Source organism: Anguilla anguilla, chromosome 14, assembly GCF_013347855.1.
Source record: "Anguilla anguilla isolate fAngAng1 chromosome 14, fAngAng1.pri, whole genome shotgun sequence".
Taxonomy (NCBI): domain Eukaryota; kingdom Metazoa; phylum Chordata; class Actinopteri; order Anguilliformes; family Anguillidae; genus Anguilla; species Anguilla anguilla.
In genome coordinates, this window is record NC_049214.1 from 33,739,900 (window position 1) to 33,754,135 (window position 14,236).

Genomic DNA, 14,236 nt, shown 5'->3' on the forward strand with positions numbered 1-14,236 from the left:
ACTCCCATATATCTCATATTTTACTCTAAAAATGAACTTTTTGTTAATACTTCTTGGACCAATCGACAAGGCTACGATATTGACAAAACAACTGTACTCAATATCAAGCCGTTCGTATTTGTGCTTATTGACCAAAATGTATCTTATTAATTTATAAATTGACAAAGACCGGGAGTATAATGGCGTTTCCTTAAAATACGGAGAAGCTTTCAATAGCAGTCGTTTGTACTGTTAATGCACGTTAAACAGCAAATTAACATTTCTTTTCATATTAATTAATCTATTAACATAATTCTGTTTATTTTGTAAATGAATCATTTACCGCGCTATTTATGCGATTGCTTACTTGCTGCCGAGAAGGCACGACGAACAATGAAAAAAGCTCAAAGGCTTGAATTTAAAAAATAAAATAAAAAAATATTAAAATCTATGAATAAATAGGCTATGTTACAAGCGCGTAGGCGAATTCGTGATGGGATTTGTTGTGTGTGTGTGTGTAAAGGGAAATAGCAAAAAAATTAAATATGGCTTAGAAAGATTACAAATATTTTATATTCAGTTATAGAAATCCCTCCCTTTAATTCCATTTAACGTTGATGTTGTCATTTAATTGATTATATTGTTCAGTTTGGATTTCCAATGCAGATGTTTTGTTTAGAAGCAATGAGTCTAGGGGGAAAGTATCAAACCAAAACAGCGTTTGTGAATTGCTCTACTCACGAATATCCTCCTTAAAATATCAATTAGACCACAACAAATCTGTGTTGTGATATCAAAATCAATGGCAGTAAATTCAAAGCCTACCTGCTTCTGGCACAACAAAATTCTGCCCTAAATAACCTTAGTTACTTATTCGCAGGTGGAAAGGAAAGTGTCCGACAAAACAGTTAATCTAAGACATGTATACAAAAATTTGTTTAAAATGCAACATAGCAATAGGCTACGTCTGCACCTCTTATTTTTAGATTTTGTGGTTAAATGACTGATAGGCTATTGTTTAATCCCTGTTATCCATCTATATCCAGAATTCAACTGGGCTACCAAAAACACAGTGTTTACCCGTTCACATTAAAGTAAATTTTACATCATAATAGCTCTGCATAGGTTCCGGGTAAACAAATTAAGTTGGTTTGTATTTCTTCAGCAAGTAAAGGACGGAGCTTCGGAGCTTCGACTCGAGCCATAATGGGTTATTTATTTGTCGATGTTGAGGTCCTTTGCCTGCAAACTCAGAAAGCTGGTGATTAAATATTGATTTTGTTTAATTAGTTTTCAAGTGGACTATAGCTACTCTTCGTTGACGGCAAGTAGATTTCGGCATACAGAAGGAATAGAAACGGACATGAAAATTGTTAGAGTGACAAGGTTGTGACTTTCTGCCGCGAGTTCTCCTTCAGGTACTATATGGATTGCCTTACTGAACGAGCGTGGGTGCTCACTCACGCACACACGCGCGCGCACACACATAAAGAGCGAGAGAGAGAAAGATAGGAAGGGAGAGAGACAGAGAAAGATAGGGAGGGAGAGAGAGAGAGAGAGAGAGAGAGAGAGATTAAAACGTATTGATTGCATTGTTTGCCTAATAGTAAAGATGCTCGATTTCCTTTACAATTTAAGTAATGACGGTCGTTCAAATGGGAAATAAAAAAATCTAATCCACCATCTGAGATAATTTAATATTTGATTGGTTTATTAAATGCTTAATTAAATTGTTACCACACTAGCCATTAGTTGTGTAAAAACAGATTTGCTTGATATGCGATGCGGTACGAATATATTTGAATTAGCTTTACTGCTTTGAAAAAGTAAACTCTGCAGTTCTACTGTTACGGAGTTATTTCAGTGATTATGCTGAAAAAAGGCGTTTGCGCGAAGGGTCTATTAAATAGACACAGTGCCATCTAGTGGTGAAATATTTTTAAAGGCGAGTGGAGCCTGGGGTTAACTAAACATGCTCCGTTCAGTGAGGCAATCAGGAGACGAGGCATTTGGCCTATCCTTTACTACCATGAGTAATGAACAGAGGATAGAGTAATAATAATCGAATCCATTTGCGACTGTTACTAATTACAATTAAATATGGCTATGAAAATATACATTAATCTAATGCAGGTATACATCGTCAAACGGTTTGATCTAGTGTGTTTATGAAATACATAAAGTTACGAACTTCCTTAATTGCTACCTACTTTCTCCCAGAAAAAAACAACTCGTCCATTGGGGGAAAAAAAAAAAAATCAGAACAGGAACTTGGAATTGCAGTCGCAATATGACAGGAAATCTGTCTAGATTACCTCTGTGCCGTCTATTGCTACTTTGTGAATCCACTTCTTTGTCTGAACAGAGAATTGTGCATTTGGGTTTTTTTTAACAGGATGAACAACGCCCAACACTATCAGTAAGGATTTGGTCCATTGTTAGAAAGGGTGTTTATATTATTTTATTGAACTCTGAACCATGACTGTGTGAGCGCACAACTTTTTCCTGTCCATAATGCTCCTTTTGAATTTGATAGCGAAACAGAGACAGGAAAGGAATGTGTAAGAGGGGGAAAGATAGGGACCTGGATGACGGAAGAGAAGCAAGAAGAGAGGGGGAAAAAAACGGCTGACTGGGGAAGAGAAAGGTGAGATGCCATGAAATGGAAAAAATGGCTGGTCTCTGAAGTGGTGGTCCGTGCATGTGTGAGAGAGAGAGAGAAGCAGAAGGGGGTGCAAGCCTCCCCATTCTCCAGGGTGGCCGATCGGGTTCCCAGCTCATTTCAGAAGAGCTGCTCTCCTGCACAAAGGCCACACTCGTCAAAAGAAAATTAATTACCCACAGTCAACACCAAAACCGCTGGGGTTCGAGTCGTTAAAACACTTAAGTGATTTAATGAGTAAATGTACAAGGCTTTGATTACAGCAGTTGGCTCCTGAAGGTGTTACCCCCAATCTCACCCCCTGGTAAATCCCACATGCATAGTTCTCACACGAACCAATTGCACTTGACCCCAGAATCCCACGAAGGTGAAACTTCAGCACTTTCTTTCTGTAACTCGGTAAACAGTAGGCTACGTCCACTGGGTCCCACATCCACTGTGGCCTTAACGACTTCCATTAGCTCGTCTCCGCCCAAACCTTTTTATGCACGTTTATTCAAGTCAATTTTAGATGCCAACATCAAAATATAAATAACAATGTGTGAATTGCATTTTAATCGACTAGGCTATTTAAGCAGAAAGGACAAGTGAGCAATCAGTCTTTTTCGTAATAACGGCACTTGGGGAAGTAAGGTGGTAAGAAATGCTTTTACTACATTTGCGGTTATTAGGGTTAAGTACCGCACTCATAAATGGTATACAATGAGATGCATGTTAGCCTGTTTTCAATCAACATTTTCCAAGACTTTGACTTTACGAGCAAACGCAGGCGTTACGCTTTTCCTTCACAAATTCGGTTCAGCCAGTTTTAGTTCTGGCAATTACTGAACTCGCCAAAACTGCCTTTGTGAAGAAAAAAGAATACGGTGTTCACTAGTCATTATTCAAAAAATAAGGAGAAATGCTGATTGAATCACACCTCATTATTCTTTGAAGCGTTGAATGATGCATTGTAACGGAAATATACTAACGAGTCTATAAGGAGTGGTTATTGGTTAATGGCCTAATCGGTAAATGGCCTAATTGGTGGATATTGAGGTGAGTTTCCACCTCGTCACTGTAAAGCGCTTCGGGTTGCCGGGCGGTGAGAAAAGCGCAGCTCAGCCCTCTGGCCGACAGCCAAGAGGAGAGAAGCTGAGCGTCGACCGACTGCACCCCTTCCACGAAGGAAGGCGGGGCTGGCGCGCGCCCCTCCTGAGTCAAAGCATCGCAACGGGACGGGCCGACAGTCACGAAAGGGTGTTACAAAAAAAAAACATGACTGGCCGAGGCGGGGCTGGGATTACGGCGGGCCCCTGACCTGCAGAATCGGGGAGTGAGGGAGCAAAGGGTGAGTGGAAGAATGAGGGAACGAGGGAGGATGAAGGGAGGGGAAAAGCACAGGTGTCCTGGGAACGAGGGAGAGCCCAGGAGGGAGAATCACCAGGGGCCCCGAGCAGGGGGGAGCGGGACGGCCGCCCAGTTGGCTCCAAAACGGCATTCCTTAAAAGGGAACATTCCTTTAGAGAGAGTGTCACATCTTTTTTTAATGCCTTAATTTTTTTCTCACAAGTTCCCTCAGCGGCTGCTGCTATCATCTCGGGACGGTGTAAACAGACACGCGCGCTCCTGCGAAGCGTGACGGCAGGCAGCGCTCCTTATCACGGTGCGGGGTGCGGGGTGCGGGGTGCGGGGTGGGATCGTTCGGACACAAGCGGGAGGTAAACAAGCGGACTTGTGGGCACCCACTTGACCAGCAGGGGTCGCCAGTGCGTGATGAGATGCTGTCATCTGAGCAGACTAAAACCCTCCCACCCCTGGGCTGAAGCTAACCCCCTGCCCGTGGGGCTCATCCACACACTGGAACAGAGCCTTAACAGTTACCAGACTGTAGGGCTCATCCACACACTGGAACAGTGCCTTAACGGTTACCAGACTGTACGGCCCATTCACACATGGGAACAGCGCCTTAACGGTTAACAGACTGTAGGGCCCATTCACACACTGGAACAGTCCTAAACAGACACCAGACCGTGGGGCCCATCCACACACTGGAACAGAGCCTTAACAGTTACCAGACTGTAGGGCCCATTCACACGTGGGAACAGCGCCTCAACTGACACCAGACTGTGGGGCCAATCTACACTGGAACAGTGCCTTAACGGTTACCAGACTGTGGGGCCCATCCACACACTGGAACAGTGCTTTAACAGACACCAGAGTGTGGGGCCCAATCACACACTGGAACAGAGCCTTAACAGACACCAGACTGTGGGGCCCAACCACAGCAGAAGTTTCCCTTACCAGAATGAGCTACCCAGCAGCCTCAGATGTCACATCTTATAAGAGAACTTGTTACTTTGGCCACATACTTCTCAACATTCAGGTGAAAATCGTTTGGAAATGCAATGTCCTTTACCACCGTGAGTACAATTTTGCAGACTTCACAAACACTGAGAGTTATGAATTCAAGCAGGGTATGTCGAGTCTCCAAACCAGTGCCCCCCAACCCTGTGCCTGGGATCTGCCGTCCTGTAGGTCTTTAGTTCTACCCTAATTTGGCACGCCTCATTCTACTAATTAGCAGCTCAACGCGATCTCTAGCTGTTGAATGAGGTGTGCTTTGTTAGGGTTGGAGTGAAAACCTACAGGATGGTAGATTTCCAAAAACAGGGTTAGTTATCACGTCTCTAAACACATAACTAACATACCCATTTTATACTCCCACAAAACCACCAGTTACCCTTCATATCACCAGTGATTTTGAGTGCAGTGCAAAACAGTGTCAGAGGAATGTAATGGTTTTCAGAAGCAGGGCGGTGGGGTAACTTTATCAGCTGAAGCCAGCTCTGCGTTCTGAAAGTGCGACCTTGCTTTCAGTTTACCGTGTGAAATAGCTGCCGGGTAGAGAGTCGCTTTTGTTTTCATGCACCAGTCGCATACTATTACCACAGCACATAAATTCTTTATCTGTTAAGTTTTCAACTTAAAACCTGTCACTAATAAGAACAGGTCAATCAGCTCATCTAGGCTCACCATTTACCTGCTAATCTAAAGAGAGCTCTATCTGACTGCCAGTAGCCATACCTGCATGCATCATGTCCTGCTCGAGTTAAGCAGGTTAGAGTTTCTATTGTATGGGAGAAGAGCTGGGAAAACCTGCGTGTTGCTGCACCGTGACTGCATGACCAGCAGGGGGCAGTCTTCCCCACCCACTCTGATGCTCCACACCTTCCTTTCGGAAAGCAGAAGTTCCCAGGTGACTTACCTGTAGTTGCATTTCACCGCCTCAAGCACCTCACTTCATCCTCAGATCTTCAGCAGATCTATATTACATTGCATTTATTTGGCAGACGTTTTTATCCAAAGCGATGTACGCTATGTGCGTACCAAAGGTCATTAGAACAACTACGAAACACAGGTCTGATTAGGTACTAGTCATTTTGTAAAATTATTCATAGCTATGAACACATTAAAGTTCAGTTCCCCCAGTGGACATTACTCTGACCTAACCGTCGCTAAGTCAAACTAGGAGGCACGAAAAGCTACAGCATCAAGACAATGATACAAAGATCTGAGGATTAGGAAGCGTGCCGCGTTTACAGTTTCAGTGTTAATGTCCGATCCAATGCTAGTCGCATTTAGCGCCCAAGCTCATTTTCAAGCGTCAATGAAAAGCACGTTGTTAGTAGCTCGCCGTAGTTCCCACGGAAACGCCGCAGGTTCCGGGACAGAATCGCTGGCGACGCCACCGTCAGTGACCATCATTCATGTCGTTTCAACTTCCAAAATTCAAAGTGCAGGGGCCCACAGGGACGTGGCATGCTGGACCGTTGCGTTAAATACTGCAACATGCGACAAGCAGGGAATACTGAGAGAGGAAATGCCGTAAATGACATCGCTCCTCCAGGAATACCGCATTAACAGGAAGCTGCATTTAATACAAAGCAGAATCAATACAGGAAACCAACAGAATACATACCTGATAACTATCAGTTATTGATATTTTATGACAAATTATATAATTATTCACATAAATAATATATCATAAAGTTGATGTAGCACATTCACAAGCATCATGGACATCAAATTTCGATTATGGGCAGATTTTGAAGACTAATTTGCATTGGCTTATGTTTCTGGAAATGAAGAGTCGTGGAAATGAAGAGTCAAAAAAGCCATCAAAGGCAAAGCCCTTGATTTTCTCATCAGTTGAAAGGGACTGAGGGTTGCATCACACTACCAGGACGTCAGTAGTCAAAAACCCACAGCAACTTCATTTTGAAATTTATTGGATATTCTGTTCCATTGTCTAGACCTTTTTTTTTTTTTTTTTTTGTTACAGCGCATTGGCTGAAACAAACAAAAAACAAAACAAAAAAACAAATCAAAAATATAACATCATACATTCACTACAGTTTCCCCTGAATCTCAACTTATGATCAAAATATTTAAATGCATCCTTTTTAACAGTAGTTGATTTTCCAAGTAAAGAGTTCAGTCGTGAATATACTGTACAGTTGTCATTCTTTGAATTATTCTTCTCAAATTTCCAAGCCCCTCCACCCCCCCCCAAACCCCCCAAAAAAACCCCACCCCCTTGTACACTCAACAGAACTCTTGCAAGTAAAAGACAGTTAACTATACAGTGAGGATAAAATAGCATTCGTTTATAGCGCCTTGTGAGGGTTTTTTGTTTGTTTGTTTATTTTAAACCAAACAGACCTCATTCATCGATCAAGCTAAAGTTAAAAAAAGACAAGCTTTTAACTTTTAAAAGGAAACAAAAACTTTAGAAATTATTCAAACAGAATACCATGCTCTTACACTGTTACCTGTGTCAGACGGCCAGGTATCAAAAGATTAAGTCCTGAAAGAGCAGAGGCTTCTGAAATGCATGTAGAGTACACGCTGCTGTCGCCGCCCTGCTGGCGAAACAGAGAGCAACTCTGCGAGGGAGGGGCGGGGGTAGGAGGGTGGAGTAACCACAAAGATAGCCCTTTTGGCTTCTGTTGAATACATTTTTTGCATTGTACCCATATATATATTTTTTGGACTGGCCGGTATTCTGTTGTTTTTTAAGCGACACATTTGAGCAGGAATGAGAAAACGCCACAGTCGACTGAGAATGCAAACCAGCGAATCAGAACTTGGTTTAACCTACTTGTCTACCTCACAGTTTTGTGCGCTACCATGACAATCGAGACTGCGGCTGCGGCTAAACCAACTCGGAAAACACCGGCGCTCTTCCTCGCTGGCTCGAGAGCGAAAGTCGTAGCGTGCACGCTTTCTCAGTCCGCGGACAACGCGCTTCGAGAAATCGTTAAAAAAGGAAATGGGAAAAATTTAAAATAAAAAATAAAAAAAACGAACAAAAACAAACAAGACATTTACCATGTGCACTCTGACCACTGCATGATCGATCGACGCCTAGCCAAAGGAAAAGACGGAAAGACGTGCGTGTAGTCCAAACAGTACTACCCTGCAATCCCCACAAACTGGCACCTCGTCAGTCCGAAGGCGGGAAACGTCCTCCGCGATTTGAGGAAGAGAGAAGCTAGCAGAGTAAAACGTGAAACATACCGGAGCACAGCTGGGCTGACCCACAGTGCAACCCAACATACTGGGCCTTTCTTTACGCAAAAAATAAAAATAATAAATACTCTCTGTAAAGCTGCTAAAATGGCCGTGCTCCACCAGACATCATGATGGGAAGGATGGGGGGGGGGGTTAAGCAGACCAGGATTTATTTTCATTTCAACAAGTGGGGGTGGGGGGGTGGGGGGGGTGAGTGGCTGTGGCCTGTGGAGAGGGGGTAGTGCTGGGTGTGGGTGGGGGGTTGTTCAATCTTCACCTGTAAACATGCAGAACCGTTAGCCTGCGGTACGACCCCCCCGCACTGGGTCTGCAGAACAGTTGCTAGGGTACCGCCCCCTGTAATCGAGAGAGGATGGGGGGAGGGGCTGGGGGGCTGGAACCGACCTCAACAACCAGAGGAGGGCCACATCAAAACAAGTCTCATCTGCTAAAAAACTTTCCGATACGCAAGGACCTGTGTCTGTGTCAAAATGCTAACCATTATAAACCGATCCAGACCTGCACGTGTGGGGGAGGGGTATATAGCCTAATTATAACACACAATAATCAAAATCTTCTAATGTTAAGACAGTAAAGGACGGCATTAAGGAAAATAAAACCCAGCCTGAAACAGCTTTCAAGCAATTCTATCCACCTGCAAGTCACCGTAAGATGACACTGAGGCAGCAAAACCCACTAATACAGGACTAACGTTCATCTGAGGGAAACCGCTCACATTTCACCCTGAGGGGCAATCAGCAAAATAATAAAGAAGAAAAAAAAAAAGAAAAATAATATTTTAACAGCCATGAACACACAGACTCAACAAATAAAATGATCTTATTGGACAACGAAACTGAAAAAGAAATTGGTCCAATACCTGCCAAGGTGATATCGTGCCAATTAAGGTTGGTTTTGGTAAATGGTTTTGTATCACAGCCATGAATAAACGCTTTATCTAAACGGGTGGTTGTAGCCAGAAGTTCCTGTAGCCCAGGCTATTTACACTACCTGCATTATGTGCGCATATACTCTAAAAATACTTTATTTTATACAATGCATTTCTCTGTCAATGGGACATTCCATAGAGATGGGGTACAGTACTGTTGATCAAACGCAGCTCCCAGAATCGCCGGGGAAAGGGAAGCCACCAAAAAAACTCGGCCCTTCTGTCTTTCTTTCTTTCTGCTGCTGCCGTTGCCGTCGTCGTCGGGTTTGTCGTCGTCGTCGTGGTGGTGTCAGGGTTTGGGGTTGTTTGCGCTTTTTTTTGCCTCACTGCTCGTTCGCAGCACTGGTGCCTCGAACCTGACCTGATTTACGAAGCTGAGAGACAGAGAGAGAGAGGGGGGGGGGGGCAGGGGGAGAGATGGAGAGGGAGAGAGACAGCGAGAGGGAGAGAGAAAGAAAGAGAGATAGAGGGAGACAGGGAGAGAGGGGGGGAGGGGGTTAAGGGAGAGGAAAGAGAGGGTCACAGAAAGGGAGAGAGTGAGAAGGGAGACCAAGAGAAAGGAAAGAGACAGAAAAAGAATGGGGGAGAGAGAGAGAGCCAAGAGAGAGGAGAGAGGGAAGAAGGGGGATTGAGAGAGTGAGAACATAAAGAGAATGTGAGTGTGAAACGGAGAAAGCCAGAGGGAGCGAGAGTGAGGTGAGAGAGAGTGAGGGGGGGGGGGGGGGCAGACAAAAGCAATTAAAATCAGGGTTAATGGGAAAGACTAGAACAGGGACCACCACCATCTGTGAGAGGCTTGGAACTGAGCACTGAACTAAGCCTGCCAGAGACAGAGCTGCAGACACTAAACCTGACCTACCACTCACTTACCCAGACACTTATCCTGGCCATGCCTGCATTATCAGCTCTGGCCATTATGTGGAGGTCGGGCAGGTCGGTGTAAAACTGCAGGACTTTCCCTCCCCCGAAATCTGCCACAGGTCTCTGTGGGGCCCGACCCTGTCACAGGGCCCATCTTACAGGCTCCTGAACCACACCGCCAGGTTACCACCCCACACGTCCAATCCCCCCCTCTCTTTCTCTCTCTCCCCCCTCTTATCCCTTTATTCCTCACATTCAGGACTTTCCCTCCCCCCTCCTTTCCTTCCTTCCTTTCTCCCTCCCTCCCTCCCTCCGCTCCTCTATCGTGGGGCAGGCTTTTTCCAAGTGCAGAACAGTTAACCCTCTGGGTCTGTCAGGACATTCCGGGGCGCTGCAGCGCCCCCGCTGGGGTGTTAGTACGCATGCCACGAAACACAAAGGTCAAGCGAGAAACTTGTGTAGTTAGTACCGCACGTACAGCAGGCACCCTCACCCCCCATCCCCTAGTACCCCACCACCAATCCCACCCCCCCCACCCCATCTCCCATTAAAAGTCATTTTACAAGGAATATCTTTCACAGTAACATGAGACATGAAGTTTCACAGACAAAAAAACCCCAAAACATGTCATGCAATCGCAGCAATCCGGGATTTGCACTGTTCAGTTCTGCGATGCTGCCACCTGCTGGTGACAGTGGGAGGAGCTGTGGTGGACCCTGCGGCGGCGGCAGTGGGGTCTCTTCAGAGCAGCGGATGCAGACTGACTGTAGAAGGGACCCTTCTGGAAGATTCTTCCCTGTTACTCAGCTGGTATACGTACGTACGCGGCTATGAAGGGACTTTCTCCCCCCCACGCCCAAGTATCTTGGAACAGAAAGTGATTAAAAAAAAATGTGCTCAAAGTTTTCAAAGTCTGGGGATTTTGAAGTTAAACTTTGAGCAGCTTTGTGCTCAGTGCAGAATGTCTCATTGCTTGAAGAAGCCCCCTTTGCCGTTTTCCACAGAGTACACTTCACCCTTCACAACACCGTCACACACAAACCCATGCGAGAGATGAAAATGTGCAAGAAATGCACACGTACGCATGCATGCACGCACGCGGACACACGCACGTACACACGCACGCACACACGCACGCACACAATGACAACAGATAAACCAAATGCCGAGGATCGGCTCAAGGCAGATGGACGTGGCCTCAGGATAGAGGTGTACAGCTGGTGAGAGACAAACAGAGACCGTGAGTGGCATACACACACACACACACACACACACACAATGCTTCCACTGAGCCGAGAAGGACTGGCAGGGTTTCACTGGCACAGTGCAGTATACACACATTACTACCGCATCGTATGCACCACTACGATCTGCAGACAGACATGCCTGCGTTTGGGTGTGTCCACTCAGGTTTACAGTAATCGTAAGGGGTGGGTAACCCTGGTCACCAAAGAGCCGCAGGGCGTGGCCTGGTTCTGTTCTCACCTTCTCAACAGCCGGTATAGTCAAAACAGCCTAAATACCTCTGCACAGGTTGAGTGTTGAATTTTGGAATTCTACATTTTATACATGAATACAGTCGAACCAATCGCGGAAATTGAATAGCTATTAGTATATTCATCATGCTGAACATTTGAAATGATTATATCATTATAAATATTGTTTTATAATTGCAGATTTTTGTTTCTAGTTTTGCGGTGGTCCAGCTGCAGAAAAGGCACATTTATAGGTACCCTGCTGCTGACCTCACTGGGGCTACAGATCACTTAAGCGACATGTTGTGCGCTGAATGGTGCTCTGAGTCTTCAGCTGGCTCCAACAAGGCAGAAACCTTTTTATTATTATTTGTTTTAGTCCCATATGGGGGAGGGAGGCGAGGTCTTCCTTCACTGGGCCCAAAATGTGCAAGCGTCTTTTCCAAAAAGCTTTTTTTAGAACGACATTATTTATTTTCCTCATTCAGGAATGTGTAAACATTCAAGTACAATATATTATCACGACATATACGGGACATGCATTTCGGTTCACTTCCTTGGCAGTGCGCACGGTCGTGTATTTCTCAGCATCAGGAAACCGTTAAGTTCAACGCCTAGGGGAGCGTAACGTGAGGCTGACGAAGTCTGGATTACCGTTCGCATCGTGGACACACACAAATCTGCACGCGTTTCTCAGGAACTGCAGCGAACCCCACCCTGTGTGTTTGACTGCCAGCGCTGAACGTGAATAGATACACAGCCCCCGCTGCCTTGCCCCAGAGGCTGCAGTGGAAGCACGGCGGTGGACCCAGAGCGAAGGACGAAACGGACAGGCGAAGGCGGGAGGGAGACGCCCGTCACTGGCCCCTCCCCTCCCCAGACTTACTCGGCGTGCCCCGGCCCTACGGTGGGCGGGGCTACTCCTCGGCGGCCGTGGTGCCCCGCACGGAGCCCTTCTTACGCATCTAGACGCAAAACGAGACCGTCAGCGGGCCAATCAGAGGCCACCCCCACCCGGAGGGAGGGGGAGGGGGGGAGGGGTTAGTAAGGGGCCGGGAAACCAACCCGCGGAGAGCCCCTCGGTGCGAGGGGGCGGGGGGTTGGCGGAGTCGGGCCCCGAATCCGGGATTCCTGGTTGGCCGGGCGTTAGTACACATCATCACAGAAAGAGCACGACAAACCAGGAAGGACAAGTGGGGGGGGGGGGGGGGGGGGGGGGGGGCAAGTGGGAGGGGCCTGCAGAACTGAGTGGGCGGGTCAGGGGCTGCACCACTCCTCCTACACCACCAAACATGGGAGGCGTTTAATTCAGGAGGAAGTCCATCTTTAAACATGAGCTCCTGAACCGTCCTTTCTGAGCATGTGACTAAAAATTTGCCCAATGAGAGTCGCTAGGCTGAACCACATCACTTGGTTTTAGGGGTGTGTTTATTTTTTTTTTTTAGCCTCACAAGTTCTGCAGGCCACACCTCCTACACCCCTACAGAATGGATCAGTTTGGGGGCCCAACATGCACACAGCAGCTACTTTAAACAGAGAGGGGAGGGAGATGGGAACAAGGAACAAACCACTTCTTTCAACTACAGGGGTGTGGGGCTCATAGCAAACCAAAGATTGTTCAGGAAAATGTAAAGAAAAGGGAAGTGCAGTATGGCGATTAGGGAACTGCAGAGACGTGTGTTCCGTTTGTGTCGCTGTCGTCGTGCCCTGGAGCGAGGTGCTCAACCCGAAATGCTTCAGCGAAATACACAGCTGTGTAAACAGACTGTATCTAAAGAATGTGAGCTCTGTATAAGAGCGTCTGCTCAACACCTAAATGTGGTGTAATAAAAAACATATATATATAACCCACGGTGCTCAGCACCCAATGAATGCACAGCGTTCCCTCGTTATTCTGATAGCGAAATGGACAGATACCAGGCAAAGGCCCAGCACTGTAAAGCAATAGTGTTTTTCTAGAGGGCCGCGTCATGACTGAGGCCACTTATAACTGTGACATAACTGGGGTCTAGGGTGCACTGTACTCGACACACAGCTGAAGAGGGGGGGGGGGGGGGGGTGCATCACACACGACTGCGGAAAATTCCGGAAATCCACGCAAATTTCAAAATTAGCACAAATAAAAAACAAACAAACAAACAAACGTACAAAAAAAAAAAAAAACGGGTGGGGAAACTCAGTGGAGGGGCTTAAAAATAAGCAGAATAAAGTAAACATCACAAAGGTCACGAGCACGTCAGTGTGAGCGTATGAGGAAGCCTTGCGGCACAAAGCCAGCCGCTGCGCTTCAATAATGCACAGAACACACTGCAGAGACGCATTCATTTACACCAGGGGCGTGGGGGGGTGTTTGGGCTGACCTAAACTGAGCAGCGCTCAAAAACTCTTACACAAACTTTACTCAGCGTCTGGGGGAAGGAGAAAAAACATTTTTTTATTGCCGTTCCCCTACGAGAAGCGACGTCTGCTTGGCCGAGAGGATCGCCGAGCTCCCTGAGGGCCGAGGGATTTCGTAAAGTTGACTGAGTGCGTTCGTATCGTCTTTCAGCGCTGAAGGAAACAGCGTTCGGGGAGGGGGGGGGGGGGGGTGGGGGGGTATGGGGAGGTGGAGGAGGAGGAGGAGGAAAAAATTTGGGCCAGAAAGCTCATCCCCAGCTCGGGCTGAAATGGATCGCCCCGGGAACGCGCTCAACACAAATAACGTGCGAGCGCATGAACAGAGGGGCACGGCGCGGCGTAGAGAATGTTCCGGAG

At 46.4% G+C, this 14,236-nt stretch overlaps 1 protein-coding gene across 2 annotated transcripts in view; it reads right to left on the bottom strand.

Moving 5' to 3' along the window:
* Positions 1 to 6,895: 6,895 nt before the first annotated feature.
* The window catches only part of pitpnb (phosphatidylinositol transfer protein, beta), a 39,776-nt gene continuing 32,435 nt past the window's right edge, over positions 6,896 to 14,236 (bottom strand). Inside the window, exons 11-12 of one of the 2 annotated variants that reach the window (XM_035391261.1) lie at positions 12,369 to 12,447; positions 6,896 to 9,520 (exon numbers count right to left, since the gene is read on the bottom strand). In XM_035391261.1, coding sequence (XP_035247152.1) covers positions 12,400 to 12,447 — 48 coding nt within the window. In that variant the 3' untranslated portion in view covers positions 6,896 to 9,520; positions 12,369 to 12,399. The remainder of the gene's footprint in view (positions 9,521 to 12,368; positions 12,448 to 14,236) is intronic. The other variant, XM_035391260.1, reaches the window with a different exon arrangement.